This window comes from Rhipicephalus sanguineus, chromosome 2 (genome assembly GCF_013339695.2).
Source record: "Rhipicephalus sanguineus isolate Rsan-2018 chromosome 2, BIME_Rsan_1.4, whole genome shotgun sequence".
Taxonomy (NCBI): domain Eukaryota; kingdom Metazoa; phylum Arthropoda; class Arachnida; order Ixodida; family Ixodidae; genus Rhipicephalus; species Rhipicephalus sanguineus.
Genome location: NC_051177.1, coordinates 147,035,194 through 147,055,111, shown reverse-complemented (window position 1 = coordinate 147,055,111; position 19,918 = coordinate 147,035,194). Strand labels below are relative to the sequence as shown.

General features: G+C 45.7%; 1 protein-coding gene and 1 long non-coding RNA gene across 2 annotated transcripts in view; both read left to right on the top strand.

The window, feature by feature from the left end:
• LOC119383776 (glutamate receptor ionotropic, delta-1) overlaps window positions 1-18,034 on the top strand; it is a 45,604-nt gene extending 27,570 nt beyond the window's left edge. The window contains exons 6-8 of the mRNA XM_037652075.2: window positions 2,555-2,772; window positions 4,865-5,151; window positions 17,331-18,034. Of these exons, the coding sequence (XP_037508003.1) occupies window positions 2,555-2,772; window positions 4,865-5,151; window positions 17,331-17,640 (815 nt within the window). The 3' untranslated portion in view covers window positions 17,641-18,034. The remainder of the gene's footprint in view (window positions 1-2,554; window positions 2,773-4,864; window positions 5,152-17,330) is intronic.
• Window positions 7,065-10,224, top strand: LOC119383777 (uncharacterized). Its single transcript, XR_005181732.1, has 3 exons — window positions 7,065-7,241; window positions 9,879-10,007; window positions 10,137-10,224. It is a non-coding gene; the product is annotated as an uncharacterized LOC119383777 (long non-coding RNA).
• Window positions 18,035-19,918: the final 1,884 nt, after the last annotated feature.

The window sequence follows — 19,918 nt, the reverse complement described above, 5'->3', positions numbered from 1 at the left end:
CACTTTCTCTATTTACTTCTTCAGTGACTGCAGCATGTTCATTTTGCCTTACGGGCACAGTTGTTTCGTTTGTACAGTGACGTTTTGTTTTTCTTTCCTCCTTTTTTTTTAGTGCGCATAACCAGCATCGAGACGATGCTTTTGTGAGAGAGGGAGTAATGCCACATGCCATCATGTATGAGCCATCCGCTGTGGCACGTACACGCGAGTGGAAGAAGAAGAGAACGTTGTTGTTGCTGGTCTGGTTCTGGGGAAGACGTCAACACCTGGCTGTCTGTCTTATTTCGCCCGTGACAATATGGACATGCCAAGGGTTACAGTCGGAACGCTCCCGTCATCTCCTGTAAGCAGGCCTTCGCTACAGTGACACAAACAGTTATGACTGGTGAATACATTACAACACATTCCACAAGACACTTCTTCACTTCATACACAACACCGGCCTAACGGCGCACATTTAATACAAATATATACAACAAATATTATGCCTTAAGGCCGAGTCCATGTCGCAAATAAAAAAAAATGTAAGTAACACCCGTGTGCTTAGATTTAGGTGCACGTTAAAGAAAACCAGGTGGTCTCAATTCCTAGAGCCCTCCACTACGGCGTCTTTCATAACCACATCATGGTTTTGGAACGTACAACCTCTACAAATATTGTGAGTATGTATGTTTATGGCGACCGAGTATTACCGGCTAATACTCATACCACTGATATTGCTCGGCGCATGCCATGCTACCATGTATCGGAACATTCATAGGTGTGCACAGGGTCCCCTTCAGGGGGGGGGGGCGAAGGTTGATCGCGGTGCCCCCTCCCTATTAAGTAAATGTATGGGGCGGACTCTGCGCCCCCCTCTTCTTAGGTGAATAGGGGGGTGACCCCCCCCCCTTCCCCCCCTCTGCGCACGCCTATGGGAACATTCACGATTGTTTTGCAATATTCTGATATGACTGCGTGCACAGCTGATGTAGTTGAGCTTATCCTGGTACCTACGCGAGCATTAGAGATAACGCTGAAACGTAAGATGCCACATGTATAAATGACGATGAGTTTCACTGGCTTGTCAAGTAATCGACGACCAACAACCGTGCTCGTCGCTATCAATGCACTGCGAGCGTCACTTGCTTGTACTGTGAATGTTCCTTTTGTGAGACACGAATTCATCCAATAAGTAACCCACTTTGCTTAAATGGATGTTGGGGCGTGTTGGTACATAGCTAAGAATAATATACGACGCGCACGAAGGACACAACACCAGGAAGGAAACGCGCAGATACAGCCCTGTATATCATGCTTAGCTAAACAACCGAATATTTACCGGTTTCACTGGTTCGTTCTTCATCGAAGCACATGCACATTTAGTGGAGGTGCTTGTCCGTTCACGCCCTGTCACTGTGTTGTCCCGGTCGACGGCAAGGGCGTAGCCAAGGGGGGGGGGGGGGGGGGGGGGTTGGGGGGGTTCAACCTTCCCCCCCCCCCCAAAAAATTTTAAATTTTGCTTGCGTATATATACACGCACACATACAAACGCATGCACGAACATACATAAAGCATGGTGGAACCCCCACCCCCCCCGAAAAACATTTCTGGCTACGCCCCTGGTCGACGGTTCACGTTCACGGTCGCTGTGTTGCCTATGGCAGTCTTGATGCAGCAGCCCAGGGTGCTGCCGACCCAGAGGAAAAACTTGGTGGCGCACAGTCATAAATGCGTACCAAAGTAAATTTTTTTTTGAAAAGCCAGCACACTGTTCCAGACTCTGGTGGCAGCTTCTTGCTCACAACAAAGTACGTTATAGATACAGCTTCTTCACGGAACAACGTAATAAACACCTTAACTTTCATGTTTGTGTAGCGGCCGCCAGGAACATGCAGGGTACTCAGATTTGTTGCCACTTTTAGCTCTTCCGTGTCCAACTCTAGCACTGCTTCAAGATACTACTCATTGGCATAAGACTGCAAGGTAAATTTCACTTGGCAACTATTTCATCACTGGCCTGCATTCGCATAAACAGACAAGGGAGGCAGTGAAGAGAAGTTTTTAGCAGTGATGATACTGTTGAACACTTATGTCACTGCCAATTACTGCCAATCCTTCTGCACTCAGCAATGTGACCGCTTTCCTTCACCTGTTGAATGAAAGTACACATTCGGCGGAAAAGATCCTGCACTTTGTGCAACAAATACTTGCATGCAGAAGGGCACAAAATCCCTGAGGTACTTCTTATAGTCTAGTTCAGTTTACGATTGCTAGTTAGCTTGTGATGTATGTGTTCGCATTAATTGCCTCTCTGTTGTCTTGCTATATTTCCTTTTTTTCTTGTCTATCTATTATTACAGCTTTCTACCTCTCCTAGTGTAGGATGTTCAATCAGTCACGTCCTCAAGTGACCTTCGTGCTTTTTTTTCCTCCATTCGTTTATCTGTCTGTCTCCGCCTACTCACTGTTCTACTACCAGGCCCTGTATGCTAATTACTAATTAGACGTACTTCAGCTTTCATTAACCACTCGACCACTTCACCCCTTCTTTGATCGCGTCATTTGTCCGCAGGTTCACCGCGTGCGACTACGCAGACATCGGGGCGCATCGTGCTCACTTCGTGGCTGCTGGCGGTCCTCGTGATCGCCAACTCGTTCGCGGGTCACCTCAAATCCAGCATGGCAGTCAAGAACGAACCGACTCAGGTGGACCGCGTACAAGACGTAGTCGACCGACCAAACTTGAGGCCCTTCATATGGAAGGGCTCGTACTACGAAGCCCTGATTTCGGTCAGTACACGCACGCTACCAGCGGTCTCGTACCCGCAGGCCAACCAGCTTCTGCTGAACCTTTGCCAATTTTAGATTAACTGGATGCGCGGAGGAATGGAGATATCCTTCTCTGACAGTTGTTGGACCTATAGACTAACGCTTCAGATGGTGTACCGAAAGAACCTTCGGATCTAATTGTTGATCGCAATAGTAAACTGGGTGAGTTTGTAGTTGTTTGTTGCCTAAGCAAACAAGAGCTAAGTCATTCTCTACAGACTTTGAATAAAAGAGAGCTGAGCTAGTTGGTAAGCATTCATGTTAAAGAGACAGGGCGTGCAAACAGGGACACAAGAGAGACGTCAAGGCACCGCCAACACCGGCTTTTGTGGTGTCTTGACTTCTCTCTTGTGTCCGTGTTTGCACGCCCGGTCTCTTTAACATGAATTCTAGAGACTAAGCGATGCTCTTATCTAAACCTTGCGACATAAAAATAGCCGTTGGAGCGCGCACCTAAATTAATAACAACAGTAAGCTAGTTCGGGGGAAGATGGTTTCTTCAAGTGAAGAGAAATCGTTGCATAGATAATGTCAGTGGAGCCAACGTTTTGACAACTGAACTTGTCTTCATTTCAGTTGTCCTGACGAAGACGAGTGAACTTTTCGAAACGTTGGCTCCAACGAAATTCCCTGTTCAACGATTTCTCATCAATCGTTAAGTGGGCGTTTTATGACCTTCATTACTTCCTTGTAAGTTTAGCACTCGCTACACGAAGATCGTGACCAACCACCAACTCGCCCAATGCAATTAAGAATTTCCAGGGCGCTTTTATGTATTCTGATGTCCAGCTAACAATGCTTACTCAGCCATAATATGTATTGCTTTAGTTCCTTGTCAGTTTATCGGTACCACAGGACCACGTCCAAACAATTACTTTGGTGATCTGTCGTGACTGATGGGGCGAATATAGATAGCGTACACTTTTGAAGTTCTGCAGCCTGATAGTCTCATGGTCATGACAACCTTTGCCTAAAAGAGAGAGAGAAAAAAACTGTTTTATAACAGCTGCTTGTCGGAGTTGTCGCTCTTAGAGTCGAGCCGAGTCCGTGGTCGTAGTGATGAGGGCATTTGTATGTACCTGTTGACGAGGCCCGTAGCCAGGAAGTTTTTTCGTGGGGGGACACTTGCTGAAAACCTTGACTATTTGAGAAAAACACATATTTCACTATTTATTATTGTTAAAACACCTACTTCACCAAAACATCGGCGGGGCCGAGCCCCTAGCCGGCCCCCCTCCACCTGGCTACGGGCCTGCTGTTGACGTGCCAAGAGTGGTGCTATGCCAAGAGTGGTCGTCCTGTGTGGCGCAGTTCCCCCGGCGTGGCGGCCCACCAGCTCTCTCTTGTGTAGGAAAATGATAGTCAATCTTCAACTAGAGACCAACTTTGATTTTCCCTTTCAGGTACATGGAAAACAGAGAGATACTTTTTTGAGACAGCCGTTCAACTCATTTGAAAAAAAGGAAAGTTTGCATTTGAGAATGCTAAATGCTGATTAGTTTGGACGGCAGATTTTATTTGCTTAATTTCTAGAAGAATATCATGCGATAATTTCCGAAAGCCGCAACAACATAATGAGTCCGAAGGTAATAAACATGTAACCCTGCACCAAGACAAATGTAGTACTACAAAGTGCAGCTACTAGAACACCTAAAAAGAAAACTTGATAAATAAATTCATCTATAAAACATAAATTCTGTCCGCATTAGTTGTATTAATACGCGTAGGTTATAGAACCGTCTTATATATATAAAAAAACTAGCGCTACAAACGACACGGGACAGTGTGCCTTGTGATTAGCGCTGTTAACTTCCCTCAGAAGATGTACCAACGCGTGCGGCTAGCAATTCAATCAGTAATATTGTTTCTGTTGCTGATTCACGACGGTATAGTAGACGACTTTATTTCATTTGTTTTTAAATTTGCAACTTTCCACAGCTTTTGCAAAAAGAATAGCACAATAACGAAATAATAACCCAAATTTCATTTACATAACAGCCCTGATAATGGCAACCCCAAAAAGTAACAACCGCATTTTATTTTACTTGCGCAGAATTCGCCATCGCCGCTGCTGAAAAAGCTGTGGCGCATGGTGGTGCGTAAGAACGGCTCCATGCCGGGCAACATCATGTACATGGACGAGAACATGCGGCAAGTGATCGAGCGCCGCGCCGTGTTCATGGTGGACCACAACTCGCAGCGGTTCCACATGGCCGCCTTCTGCCGACGCGAGTCGACGGCCAGCTTCCACTTCGGCCGCGAGATTATCGAAGAGCACCGGCTCTCCTTCCTCATGTCTCGCTCCATGCGCCGCGACCTGCACAGCCGCATATACACCAGGTATCGTCAAGAAGAACCGAACGAAAATTAGGAGCCCTTGCTCTGTCGGGAAAATCGGGGAAAGCGAGGCTTCGCATGTGCGTGCTTGACTTTCCTTCTTTCTTTATTTCTTTCGCATTGCACAATGCTCCCTCCTAACTTTTTCCTTCATCCATGCCGGGAATGGGACCTTCACCGACAGCGGCTCTCCAGTAGTTTAAGCTCGCGCTCTTTCAGCGCCCGGCCATCGCCGATCTTGATAGGAATGGATGAGTAGGATTGGCTCTGGCGTCGGCGGCTTCCGTAGTGGTCGTCGCCCTGGACTAGAGCCTCTCGTAACCCGATGACATCCTGGACCCGCAGCTCGAGATTGTCTTCTAGTAGCTTGTGTTTGGATTCCCTGTCCCAGCTTCGCACTTCTGGGTTAGCTGCTCAGTACTGGGCTTTCGCTTGTGCTTCTGCAGCCCGAACCTCAGGCACGGCCTGCCATTGTTTTTTCGTGTCGACGTCCACTTGTCGAACTTCTGGAGCGGCCCGGCGTTGTCTTTGTACTTCTTCAATGGCAGCCCTCACATGCGGATTGGCTCAGTCCCTTTGCCTCCTCCTGAGGGAAGGCAGTAGTCCTCCTCCTCCTCTTCTTTTGCCTAAAGTCCCTTAATATATAGAAAGTAGCGACATTCTCCTCCATATCCTCTCCCAAGTGTCCAACCCTCTTCTCCCAAGTGTTCAAACCTTATCTATATCCTCTCCCAAGCGGCCACCGTGCGGGCGCCAACCCTACACTCTTAACCGCGTATCCTCTATGTATACCTTTACCAAAATTTATCCTTTATCCTATAGGTTACATGGGCCGACGTTTTTGTGTTTTTTGTCTTCCCAAGTTTTAAAGGTTTACATGATGATTCACAAAGGTTACAATCTAAATTTAAAGGTATATGGCTCGTGTATACCTTTAACGGTGACCTTTAGAGCTGACAGAGTCTTCGCCGTATACGTTTAGGCGTTTACATTCAAGGGGCAAGGGTTACAGATTCGGAGAGGGCGATCGGGAAAGGAAATTCTATTGCTCCAATCGCGCGCAAGCAGCCCTGAAATGGTTTGGTGCTTGTGTGTGCTAGAATACTGGCAAGTGCGCCGTCCACGGCGCGCGGCAATGTGGGCGAGGTGGTTGTTAGAGCGATGAAATACTTAGAGGGCCGTGGCATTCTGAGGTGTTCTACCGCAACGTTCGCGGTAAGAAGAAAAAAAGTATGGTACCTGCTTCTGTACCTCGTCTCCTGCGTCGTTTTCTGCCTAATCCCGCTACGCGGCAGTCGTGATTTGGAGCAATGTTTGCCGAAGAGAACTGCGAAAACACGACGGGTCCAGGGAGACGAGGCGTTATTTCTAACGCGCGTCAATAACGATGGTCCCTTGTGCGGATATCTGTATCCTCGTTCGCAAATTCGGTGGCAGACCATCGACAAGCCTCTCTCTCTCTCTCTCTCTCTCTCTCTCTATATATATATATATATATATATATATATATATATATATATATATATATATATACACGCACACACCGAACAGAAGCACACGTTAGCGACCAACAGCCAGAGCTGCAGGAAACTACGCCCATAAAGCGCTAACAGGAACACTCTTGTGCTCTAAATTCAGCTTATGGTGGCTGAAACAAGCAATTTACTAATTTTACCTTCTACAATCACAACGAAATCGCGCGATATGAAGTCTCACAGAAATAACTGCTACAGAGGCTGTTCACGAAGCTGTCTGCTCCGCGATTATAGCACCTTTCTTGCGCTCAGCGCCCTCTCGCGCCATCATGAGTCTCTGAGGGAGCACATATACAGCAACTATGTTACACCATAGTCTCATCCCACTACCTGAACGTGACGCGTTTGTTGTAGACGTGTGGCGGCGTGCTCGGTATGATTTTAAAATGCCCGTCAAGCACAAAGACGTTTGTGGCGTGTTACGTGGCCGGTGCAATGAGCTCCAATGCGATTGCAAGCAATATATGGTGGTGTGCGCCTTCGACGATGCCGAGGTTCGCATTCGATGCGACTATTGTGACCACAGTCCCAGCGCCCACAACAGGATTGCTTATCTCGGTAAGCAAAGTTTTGTTTTGCAGCCGTTGTGCGTTTTCCCTTTTGTATGCCCTGACAAATGTTGTTGCCTCTCGTATACAAGAATTAAGTAATCTAGTATTTAGATATAAATTTTGTGGCAATATTTTGTTAAAATTCGTGCTCACTTGCAATTGACGGACTTATCACGCGAGCACGTATTACTTGCTTTGTCTGCACGTGTGAGCTTGGCATCTTTTCGCAACGTTGTTAGCTAAGGAGTATTACGTACCATTTTCTGGCTGATGTGGCGTTTTGCGGTGTAGTGTTTGTGCTAAAAGCGTTGTCTGCCCCAGGACTTATTCAAACCTCACTCAGGCGCACGCGAATGAAAAGGCGGCTCTGTTCTCTCGGTGGCGCACTTGTGTGGCCCCTCGCGCTCTCCACGAGCACCTTGTTCTTCTCATGTCACCGCGAGCGCAGTCGGAGAACGATGCTGAAATGAGTGGATAAGCATTTACCAGTGCGTTCCTTCATCTAACAACCTAGTCTACGGCTGCCAAGCGCAATAATCGCTTCCAATGCGGTGCACCGAAGCATATATATGGTAGGAGAATCTACGTGCATGTGTGAGCTCCTTGTTGCCGGTGTTATATGAGCACACGTATGCCAGGCGGCATATGGGCATGAGGCCAGTCGTGGCTCTTAATCTGCGCTGTGGTTTTTGTGCGTACCTCGCCTAGGGAACACGGCTACGCGTGGCTACGCACCTGCGGAGTGTCATTGCATCTAATCTGCTCATGAATCAATGCTGAGTGGTGCGAGAAGAGGGATATCGATGAAGTGCTTCGTGTCCTTTTCACGAAATAAAACGGGCTAGTCCGCATTTGCGGAGCCATGTTCAACCTCGGTGTGATTTGATTGACCGTGTGCTCCGTTTGTACCGTCCTCCAGGCTCATATACTGGTTGGCGTGAGCAGTGAGTCCCTGCGTATTTATTATTAAAAAGGCACAGAAAAAAAAGAATTTTGCACCTTGTGTTTTCTGTTGCTAACGGCCCATTTATCACGGCCGGAAAGCTCGTTTACTTGAGCGTGTGATGGTTAATAATTGGAAGACTGTTCTGGTGCCCAGTGAAGTTTCGGTTTAAAAGAGCATTGAGTGAGGCGGGACCGCTTTTCGTGTAAACATAGCTGGTTACGTCAGCTCTCAAAACCGCGTTCACATGAGCACCGAATTGAAAACTCTTTTCAACCAAGGCTCTCAGGGTGCTGCTATAATCCCCTCTGGTATGTCGTAAATATATGCGTCACCCCTCTCCCTTACATTTGCATTGCCGGGGCAAGGATGTCAGCATTTGTACACCCGTGCAAGTCCACTAAGGAGGCGCCCCTTCTTTCCGTTACAGAGGTGTGATAGCAAAGAGCGCTGGCTAGGATGATGACAGCTAACACGAACTCGTGAATCAGGTGGCCGTTGGTTGTTTACCGTTAGACCAAGGTGGCGTTGATGTTGTGAAGTCGGGCGTTTCTCGTGCAGTTGCGCGACATGCACATCACAATTCAGCCTATTCATGTCCTAGCCTATATTCACCGTCGATATTTTTTAGATGATGCATGTGTCCATAAATATCTATCCCAGAAGTTATCTAGGCTTCAAAGTTATGTGTCAGGACTCTGAAATGACATACAACTTTCAAAATGTACTCTAGATGATCAAGTAGCTCATCGTTATGCGAAAAATAATAAAAAAAACGTATTGATGGTAGGTAATATAGGATGCAGGTTTTTTTTTGTTTCGCTACATAACTAAAAAAAATTTTACGCATGACAAGAACCGTCGCCTTTCTCTGAGTACGTACAGCCTGTACTTCAAGGGACAGGTCTTCCCGAAAGGTTGTATAAGAGCCAGTGTCGCCAACTTCGCTCAGAAGTCGCTATATTTCTTGAGAGAGTTATATATTTTTATATTTACCGTAGACATAATGTGGTGTGTATTTGCTTCTTAGATTTTGCTTTAGGCATGTTGTGTACCAAATACACATGCAGCTTTAGCCGTTGCTCTTGTGCTTCATATGGGCGAATGAACTCGCTATTTTCTTTTCTGAAGTGAAACGGGCCAAATAGACTGCGGGAATAAAGCGGAGAGAAGGTGGAAATACAAAGCCCTAGGGGATGCCCTTGTCAAAAAGCACCCTCACTGCAAGTGGGAGACGCCTAAGCCAGGCACCCGGATTCAGCACACGAGAAGTGCTGTTCACGTGAGCATGTCATGACGTGTTTATTCAAGCTTTTGAAAAATACGTGCATGGAATAAGCTTAAAGCAAATATTCAGAGGTCTTTAGATTAACGCAGTGTCCTTGAAGCGGCATATAAATAAAGAGATAATAGGAAATTAGAGTGGTCAGGTGAGAGAATGTGGTATAAAATGGGTTAAAATCGCAAAGCAATGCTTCAGTTAAAACTATTGTTCCGTGAGATTAGTGGCCTTGCTGAAACTGATAGATATAGCCGTTTAACATAATGAGATCTATGAATGGTGCAGTCTCTGACGAAATTTTTCAACTCTGAGTGCGATGTACTGAGCTTTATTTCCCTTTGGGCAGATTACTCTATCCTGAATAGGCTCCACCATATTTTTATGTTTTCATGCTCATTCTATTCTACTGTTTTCCACAGAGTGTTTTCATACGGGGGCTTTCTCTGCAAAGAAAAATGCAGCGGCACCAACAGAAAAGAAGTAATACTGCTCTCTTGGAGGAATCCAGGCCAGAACTAACAAAAGAGGTGGCATTGGCAGAGTTGCAGGTAGGCTGCAATTTTTATTCAATTTTCATACGAGACAAAATGCTCCCAAAGGACGTTTATGTTCTTTATCCTTCCATTTCAATGGGGGCCTTAATTGTTTTGTCATATTTGTATTTTTGTGTATTCCAGTTATTGGCTTCGAACAGCTTAAAAGGGGCCACAATCAACTACGAAAGGGTTTTGTGCCTCTTGAGAGCCACATACCAAGACCGCTGCCAGCACCATGTAGACCCCTTGCCAAATTGTTTTTGTGGAAGAAACTGTAAGTTTATACTTCATATCAGCGTTGATTTAAAACATCGTAAAGCATCTGTTTCTGAGCAGTGGCACACAGTAGAGTTGTAAACTCACACAGGAAAATTAATCTTGTGGCGTTGTATTCAAGGCCCGATTGTTTTTTCTTTACTCTCAAGGTTTAATATAACATAGGTCTGGCCGAATGACTTGTTTCAAATTCACTTTTTTAAGGGACGTGAAGGGAAATAAGTTTGTTGCTTCTTCCATAGCTTTGTGCTGAGCTCCAACTGCGCTTTGGCTTCACTGTGGATGAAGCGGAACAACGGCTAAAAAAGGCGGCACAAGTTTTCTCAGAGAAGGAAGGAAGGGAAACTTCATTTTTAGAGCTCTGGAAGCACTTGCAAGGTTCGTCAGAGCACTCACTGATCATTGAGGTAAGTTATTTTCTTTTTTCTCTGCCTAACTGTATTCGAAAAGCGTGAAAGACGCACTGATAAGTGCTCATGTGTCAAATGACGTGCGAAAAATAGACTTGGACTAATGCTGAATGTCTAGCAAATGGCTGCATTTAGTATATAACACTGTTTTTCGGGTCTTTGATGATTCTAATTACAGGCTGCTCTACCGACAGAAATAAAAATTGCTGCACCACATGTATACGTATACAAGGACCAAGCTTGGGTATATGGAGGCAGCAAGGAAGAAATAATTCACCTGAAGGAACTGAACATTGAGCGTGCCGTCGTCATATGCTTTCTCATATACTATCTGAAAAACCTCATGTACCCGTCTGCTTTTTCGCAGACCCTGAATATGGTTGAAAAACTTTTTTAGGACCTCAAGAACCTATCCCACGTGGGGTTATTTCAAACCGATTGAAGTGTTTCTTGGCGCTTTTGAAGAAAAAGAAAGTCTGATCACTATATATGCAATTGGTTGGTCAAACTTTATTGCCAAATATTATTTGGGCAGATGTTTGGAAGTCCTCATATAAATATTTTTCCAAGAAAAGCTTTTCAGTTACGTATAGCTGAATTACTGTATATTTTTGAATTTTAAATAAAGTGCTTCATGCTTTTTATTCCTCTGACTAATTTGTTTAATTTGCTTTGCATCTGGACGATTGTCTGAGAGCCTATGCTCCTGCATGAACTGTTCGGCTTTGTGTATGCCAAACAATTCCACATATTTCTCACAGAAATTACCATGCACACGCAGGCTTTATAAACATTTATTGATTAGAAAGTTTGCGTACCACTAAGCTAAAAAGCATGGTAAGCCGATACGCCTGTCTTTCTTTCAGGGCACTTTATTTTCCAGGTGAATGAAAGGAAAATGCAGTTTGCTGAATGGAAGGAATATGAACACACAACTTCTGCATGTCCCGTGTAATGTTCTTTCTCTGATAGAAGAGTTTTGCACGAGGCATGCACAGGTTGTATAAAGTTAATTCCATGCAGTGGTCTGCTGCATTTGTCATAAAAGTTGCATTTGAAGGTTTACTGTATAACCTTTCAGTTTAGAAGTTTTTCAAATACCTATACGGACACAAATACGCTATACCTCTAATAAAAGTTACAATTTTAGAGGTTGCTAGTTACCTTTTGCTTTAAAGGTTTCTCTGTGACTTATAAAACTACCGTGACCTATATAGTAGAAGTTACCATATTAAAAGGTAATGCATAACCTTTAAATTAGACAGCTACGAATCTTAAAAATGTATGCCTCTACTAAAGGTTACGCGATTAAGAGTGTATAACACGGCTCGCGCCACTTTAATATCAAAAATGCTATGTCACGCTGATAGCGCGCGCGTTTCCCGGGCGACGGCCCGTGAAGCGGGGAGGTGGAAGGCGGGAGAGGAGGGTCGTCGGCGTGGCGGCTTGGTTAAAAGAAAGACGGTACTTTCCCAAAAATATCCAGGGACTACCTTTATCTCCTCTTGCGCGCCATCTGCGGGTGAAGAGGGGGACCTGCCAAGCGCGGGCGCGCAGTTTTCTTCGTTTTTATGGGACCAGTGGTTATTAGTGGGCATTGCCCGATTTCTGTGGTATATTACACGCTGCGAGTTCTTTTTTCTTTTTTTTTTTTGCGGACAGTTCACGTCCCGAAGGACCTAAATAAAGTTATTCCATTCCATACCCACAACACCGACACCTGCACGCCCCATTACTCACCCACTATATACCTCACTACTCATGTAGAAGCTACGAGTTTTTGCGAATACCTACGGTACCGAGGCCGACACGCCAAACTACTTATCCAATGTGTGCTTAACTACTCACCAATGGTGAGTAGTGGGGCTCACGCACGCTACGAGGTTTTGCGAACACCCGTGACACCGATGCTGACACGCCCCACTACTTATTCCGTATGTGCTTAACTACTCACCAGTGGTAAGTAGTGGGGCACATACACGCTATGAGCTTTTGCGAAAAATCATGACACCGATGCCGACACGAGTAAGGCAATACAAGCTTGGCTTGAAAACCGCATGATGCCCCCGCAGTAAAGCTTCGCTCCCTGCCAACCTCTGCTTAACAATGGCAAGGCGCTTGAAAACAAATTTTCTTTGACATCACACGCATCTATATGTAAGCTTGGCGTTCTTTTGTCATCACCTTTTCGAAACGACGCATGTTGGACATCAAGGAATTATACCAGCCGAAAACAGACGAACACAGGAAACGGTGAAGGAGACAGGAAAGCGGCTAGACTACCAACTCTTTTAATCACCAAAGCGCATTGTCTGTTTTCGGCTGGTATAATTCCTTGATGCAATGCACCAACTAGCTGAACAACGAGTTCTACTAGAGCATGTTAGACTTTGGAACGACGTATTGGCCAGGAGTGAGGATGATGACACCTTTGCTCAAAGGGGGGCAGTGCCTTTTCCACGTGGGCTATTGGAGTGTAAGTTTGGATCTCGCAAGGAAGGGGGTTACGTATGTCTACACGCATTGCTGATTGCCATGTTCCTACCGGTGGCGAGTTGTCCTTTCGTCCTCTTTAAAGGGACCGTCAACCGCTCAGAACACGATTTGAGATAACCGCGCTAATAGAAGGATTGTCTACTGTATAGTCTAAAGCGAACCCTGTTTTTCTCATTAAACGCAGATTTATATTTTTATTTGTTCACTGGATGGATAGATGGATGCTATGGGCGTCCCCTTTATAACGGGGCGGTGACAGGTGTGCCACCAGGCTCGAAAAAAAAAAGACTTGTTCCTCGTTCCCTTTGTTTTTTAATGTTGGCCTAATGTCTCTACTTCAATTAAATCTATCTTACTACAGGGGAAAAAAACTTAAATTCTCAGCCCAGTTCTGTGCCCTTTACGGCAGAATGTCCTTATTTTTTTCCAATATTTATTTTTGTCTTTCTCTCTAATTTTCTGCCACCAATACTCTAACAGTCTCTTACTTATTTCAATCGCGGGTGTGTTCAGCTTTCCATTGTCTCTAAAACCCAAGGCGTCATGTAGGCTCGTGCCCTAACGTACACCTGGGTGGATGTCTTCACATTCAATCAGAACAAGCTCCGCCGTTTCCTTATCTTCCCCGCAGCACGTGCATTGTTGTTCTTCTTTACTGAATCTCGCTTTATAACTACGCGTTCTAAGGCAACTCGATTTCGCTTCGAACAGTAAAGCGCTTCCCATTGAATTATCCTAATATGTCTATCTCCTTATTTCATTTTTATCCTTTCAATAGTTACTCAGAGCCGGTTTTTTTCTCCATAGCTGCTGTCCAGTAAATCCTCTTCGCTTCTCTGACTTTTCGCTTAACGCTCTCAAAATTACTTTCGGCGCCTCTGGCGGCATAGAAGTGAACGTGCACCTGTACATACCACGTCACTTTTTACTGGTGTACGCCAATAATTGTCTCTATTATCGTTGAAATACAGCACACTCTTCATTACAATCTTTTATAACGTAAAACGTGCAGATACGCATTCGTTTGCATTGAGCGGAATAGTGGCGCCGCCTTCGCTTGACGAGGACTTATTAGGTGACAGCGATGGAAAAGAAGCCGGCTTTGAGTAACTACCGAAAAGGAAAAAAACGAAATAAGGAGGGAAAGGTTTTATGATAATTCAAGGGGAAGCGCTTTACTGTTTGAAGCAAGGTCGGGCTGCCTTAGAACGCGTAGTTATAAAGCGAGATTCAGTAACGAAGAAGAACAATGTACATGCTGCGGGGGAACTAAGGAAACGATGGAACATGTACTGATTGAATGTGGCGATATTCACCCAGGTATACGTGTGGGCACGAGTCTACATGAAGCCTTGGGTTTTAGGGACAACAATGGAAAGCTGAACACGCCCGCGATAGAAATATGTAAGAGACGGTTAGAGTATTGGTGGCAGAAAAGTAGAGATAAAGTACAAAAATAAATAATTGGGGGAAAAAAGGTTATTCTGCCTTAAGAGGCAGAGAGATGGACTGTGAATTTATATTTTTTGTTATAATAACATAGATTTAATCAATGTAGATAAGGCATTAGGACAACATGAAACAAGGAAGTTTTTTTTTCTCCTTCGAGCCTGGTGGCAGACATGTCACCGCCCCGTTAAAAGGGGACGCTCATAGCATCCATCCATCCATCCGTATAACCCGATGCTCATGAGCGGCAGCATGAACGTTGTTAGCTGAGGGCCTAGCGGCACCTGCCAACGTCTTGGAAAAGTACGAAGAGCTCCTCGCGGCCTTCGAGATTACCTCCGGCCACGCGTTGCCTGTGGCGACCTGTGTGTGTGTCTCCTTTTTCGTCCGTCGTCTTCTTTGCGCCTAATATTTCTAATAATTGCGGAGGCCACGAGCACCTAGCTCGCGAGGCGGTAAAGGGATCCCACGTGACGACGAGAGTTCGTAAAAGTTATTCTACCGGCTTTTTATATTCTGAAACGGTCGAAAATGTCAATATGAAGCTGGTTAATCAGAGTTTCACCCATAGCTGTGAAAGCGAAACCTTGATCGTAATGCGATTAGGGCTATCGGCATCGCTATCGCTTCATAGCGTTGCTGGAGGAAGTCTGGAGGAAGTACAGTTCAGGGGCTTTTCAGGTCCAAAAATACTCCTAATAAAATAACCACGCGCTTTTGGAATTAACAGCTGCAGCCGCAAACACTACGAAGGGTGAGCTTTCTATTGCGCCGTAAAAACCTAGGTCCAGAAAAATTGGTTGTCGGTCCCTTTAATTCACTTTTCTGTCACCATTATTTCACTTTAATTAGGAACTATAAATAATGCCATATATGCTTTGCTAGGCTTAATTATCTGTTGGCTTCGGAAGGTTGTGTCTAGCAAAGAAAGTCGGTTGCCTCTATCATGTATAAGACAATGTGTCGTTGCGATACCCTTTGATTTCCTGTAATCACATCGCATCAATTTATTTCATTCAGGACCCGGCTAGGTGTATCTCATGAGGAGCGGGAACACATGTATAAATTGCTTTTCGACCTAATGAAGTGACCGCCGCGGTGGTGTAGCGGTTACGGTACTCGGCTGCTGACCCGAAGGCGGCGGGTTCGATCCCGACCGCGGCGGTCGCATTCCGATAGAGGTGAAGTGCTAGAGGCCCGTGTAATGTGCGATGTCAGTGCACGTTAAAGAACACCAGATGGTCGAAATTTCTGGAGCCCTCCAATACGGCGTCCCTCATAATCATATCGTGGTTTTGGGACGTTAAATTCCAGTTATTATTATCGACCGAGCGAAGGGATTCGAAGTATCAAGCACATGTCTGAAACACACAAAATATGTGACGCAACCGACTTATTGCTATACAAAAACATCCATTGGACATGTCTACAGTTAAATACGAGCGCGTGTAGACGCGCAGAATGTCGTCTCGCAGAAATAGGTCTCTTTGCAACAAAAATATGTTGCAAGTTCCGATGGTAGCAAACCCAGAGCTCTGCGTTAGATTATTCTACTTTTGAAGAGAAGGATAATGATACATGATGTTTTATAACACAAGGGCCATTTTATGGCCAAAGAGCGCCAGTTCATGAGACGAAATATCTGAACAATTATTTTGGTAAGTGGCTGTATAAGGGCCCTAAAATTCTGCGCATTTTGCAAGATTTGGTAGTTACATAAGGTGCCATATCCTGAACTCGAGGTTTGCACTGTGCACGAAAATGAAGAGCGTTGCAGCTGCGTCACAAACACGCACGCAACCTCGTTCACGCATGTTTTGTAAAGAACAAGGCCTTTATTAACGTTATGTCTAGCCACGGCCGGTCTGGAGCGCGCGCCTCTAGACCGGCCGTGGTCTAGCCTGCACCAACCCACAAACTTCATCGTAGTGAAAATTCACTTTGTTTCTGTAATTTCAGTATTCCTTCTTTGTCAATAGCACAAGCAGATGTTGTGCCCTTTCAGGTGACAGTGGCCAATCGAAATGCTCCTTTGTTTTTAGCGAAACTTTTGTGAGTTACAGATTTCAGTGGCGGCGGCATGGTACGCGAACAACCCGGCACCGGCGGATATGCAGAAACGCGAGTATACAGAAATGCGGCCCTCGAATGTGCGGTGGTCGCATGCATATTTGCATATGCGTCGTTTTCCAATCATTGTTGCTCTCTCGGTCGTGGGCTTGTCGGCGATCAGCCGTTCTTATAGTCTGCAGTATTCGAATCTTTTACATAGGTCACTTGTCACTTCACGTTGCCGGATTTTATTGTTGCATTTAATTGTTTCACGCATGACCGTTGTTGCCTACAGACACAGAAGTGCTTCGCTTGTAAGCACGTGGGTAAAGCTCGAATTCCCCGCATGGAGGAAGGAAAACGTTTAGGAGGGAGCATTGCGCAATGACAAATAACTAAATAAATGAATAAATAAATAAAAAGTACGCCAGGCACGCACACGCCAAGCGTGGCGTGCCCCCATATTCCCAATAGGGAAAAGACTCCCAATTTTTTTTTCTCTACGTAAGCTGTATGGGTGGCTTGCACTGATGTCACGCACAGACACCATGCTGCAGTACGAGCACGTAAGGAAGCTGAGTCCGCGACGTCATGTGGAAGATGTCAGTACACATGATTTTTCAAGTCAAGTTCTAATAGTCACTTCACGCAGGGTCACATGGCTCTACGAAAGTGGCCTGGTAAGCAAGTGGATGGCGGACGAATTGGGAGACTGGCAACGCTGTGTGAGGCGCACAGGCGAGCACGTGGCCGAAGACCTCACCATCGACGACACATTGGCCACCTTCTTGCTCTGGGGCATCGTCATGTGCGCCGCCGCCGGCGCTCTGGTCATCGAGATGTTGAAACGTCCGCGTGTCGATAGCACGTCGCCGGAGATTCCTTTTAAGAGACGTGCCAAGATGCGCCGAGGCGGTCACTGGAGAGCCTTCATGCGCACGCGCGCTCAGGCGGTGTTTTAGAGCCGGGATGCATACCAAAAATTTCAGTCGCCACCTGCAAGGAGGATCTGACAGACAGCAGAACGTATATACCCTCCCGCACAGAAGTCACTGCGTAGAAAGCAGGAGAAATTACTCCCAGCACTACAGGTCAACACATTCCCCGACCAACCAGAAATAACCTCACAGCACCTGCGTATAATTCTGTCCACAATAAAACTTCTGCCGATGACTTGCGTCCCATCCATTCACCATACGGTAGGAGGCTGCAGAAAATCTCCACAAAACCCCCCGATTCCCACCCCAACAACCAGCACGGGGAAGGAGCCTCGGTAAGCTGCAACCTCGACGATCAGCTAAGATTGGTCGCGAGGGCCCAGGACGCTGTTAGAGCTTAAGACATCCTGAAATAAGGACCCCTCTCTTTAGCTATTTATTCCCCCTCTCTCTGTCTGTCGACAGGCCACCATTTTGATTTCCAGATCAGGCTATAAGGCCCTCGAATAAAACTTAGAAGGCAACTCAATCATTGAATTCCGATTGAATGAAGGCAAATGTCGATGTTATAGCCAACATGAGCCAATGTAGAGCTAGCACTATCCATGATTCAGTGAACATTACGCTACACAAACGACCATTTAACCAAGGTTGCCCAACAGTAGCTGCCATGTTGCTAGCAACAGTCAGTAATGGCGTACTTTAGACAACATTGGCCAGTGCTCCTCAGCGATGGTTGTACGCGAGCGAATGTGGCCAGAAGTTGTCGCCAATAATGTATTCCGTTACAGAATGTGAGTGAAAAGACCTTGTTGCTGGGCTAGTTTGCTTTTGAGCGCAAACGCACGGCAAATTCACACACCCACACATACAGGCACCAAACACGTCCAGAGCGCTGTACGTGGTCGGGGCCTGGATGTGTGGGTGTGTGCGTGTGTGGTACGTGCCGTGTGTTTGGGCTCAAATAATTTTAGGATGTGTGTGAAGGGAGCCTGGGAAGAAAGTTCCTTCAAGAATTTCTGGCTACACCACTGATGGTGTCCCAACACGCACTATGGAAACGTTAGTGATACATTTGCCCGCAGGAAATTAAAGCGGACATTTTGCATACTGAAAGAAGACTTCTCCGCCGGAAACATGCTGCGCATTGCGCATTTGACACGTGAGCTTTCACCACTTGACCACATATGTTTCGGGGAGGGAAATAAAATACTGAAAAATTGTTGGTGATCCCAACAGGAATCTGCCAACCCTAACTCTAGCTGCGTGAACTCCACATCGGATGCACAGAGCAGTCCCGAGCCCGTAAACACGTGATGCTTGTGTATCTCCTCCAATTTCCTTTTGTTCGCATTCTAAAGATCATGCATGTAAATTAGCGCAGTCAATAAACATACAACTTGCTGTGCAACTTCGATTATTTAGAGGTTTTTAGAGGATTATTTAGATGATTGCAAAAGATTATTTGCGGCAGATATATGAATTAGCAATAGACATGCGATAGTGCTGAATCACCGGCAACTAACCTGCACCGAAGCCGTTTCTTGCGAGTAGTTGCAATGAGAATCTCGGCTGTATGTAATTGCGCAAGATGTAGAAAACGAAACGTCGCCCATTTATGACTGAGCGACTTGGAACCTTCCCCGTATCAAGCACATTCTATAGTAAGTTGTTAACTAATTTCAGTGCAAAGCTTTATATGGGGAGCCTTTGGGAAAGCCATTGCAGTTTCCATAGTTCTTGGTGCTCGTCAAAAACCAGTTTGGCTTTACACACCTTACAAATAAAGTGCTCAGCCTGAAAGTAAGCCAAGTAAGGACTACTACATCAGAAAGTATTGCGGATGCAGCACTGAAACAAAACTGCTACGCAAGACCAAATCTTGGCTTTGCGAAACGCTGAAGAGAGTACACAGGTGTCCGAATATGGTCAATCCACTTTATGCAAGGCATCAGCCAGAAATTTTTTTTCGGGGTAGGGGGAGAGAGGGTTCAACCACCCTTTGTGTATGTTCGTGCGTCTGTTTGTACGAGTGCGTTTGTATATTGCCACGTGCGTTTCTTATCATCACTTTTGCTGCATTCGCTTTTCGCCCACAAAGACTGTCAGCAACGCTCAGTGCAAACCACGCCTCATTGTTCGAGAAGCTTCGCGATTATTGTAGATCGTTTTGTGGAGATTGCGCGCAAGACGCGTACACTCTAGCTTATTCTAGAGCTCGCGCTACAACCAGCGATAACGCTGGAATATTCGACGGCACATGTATAAATGCCGACGCGCTTCACCGCTTGTCAGTTTATCG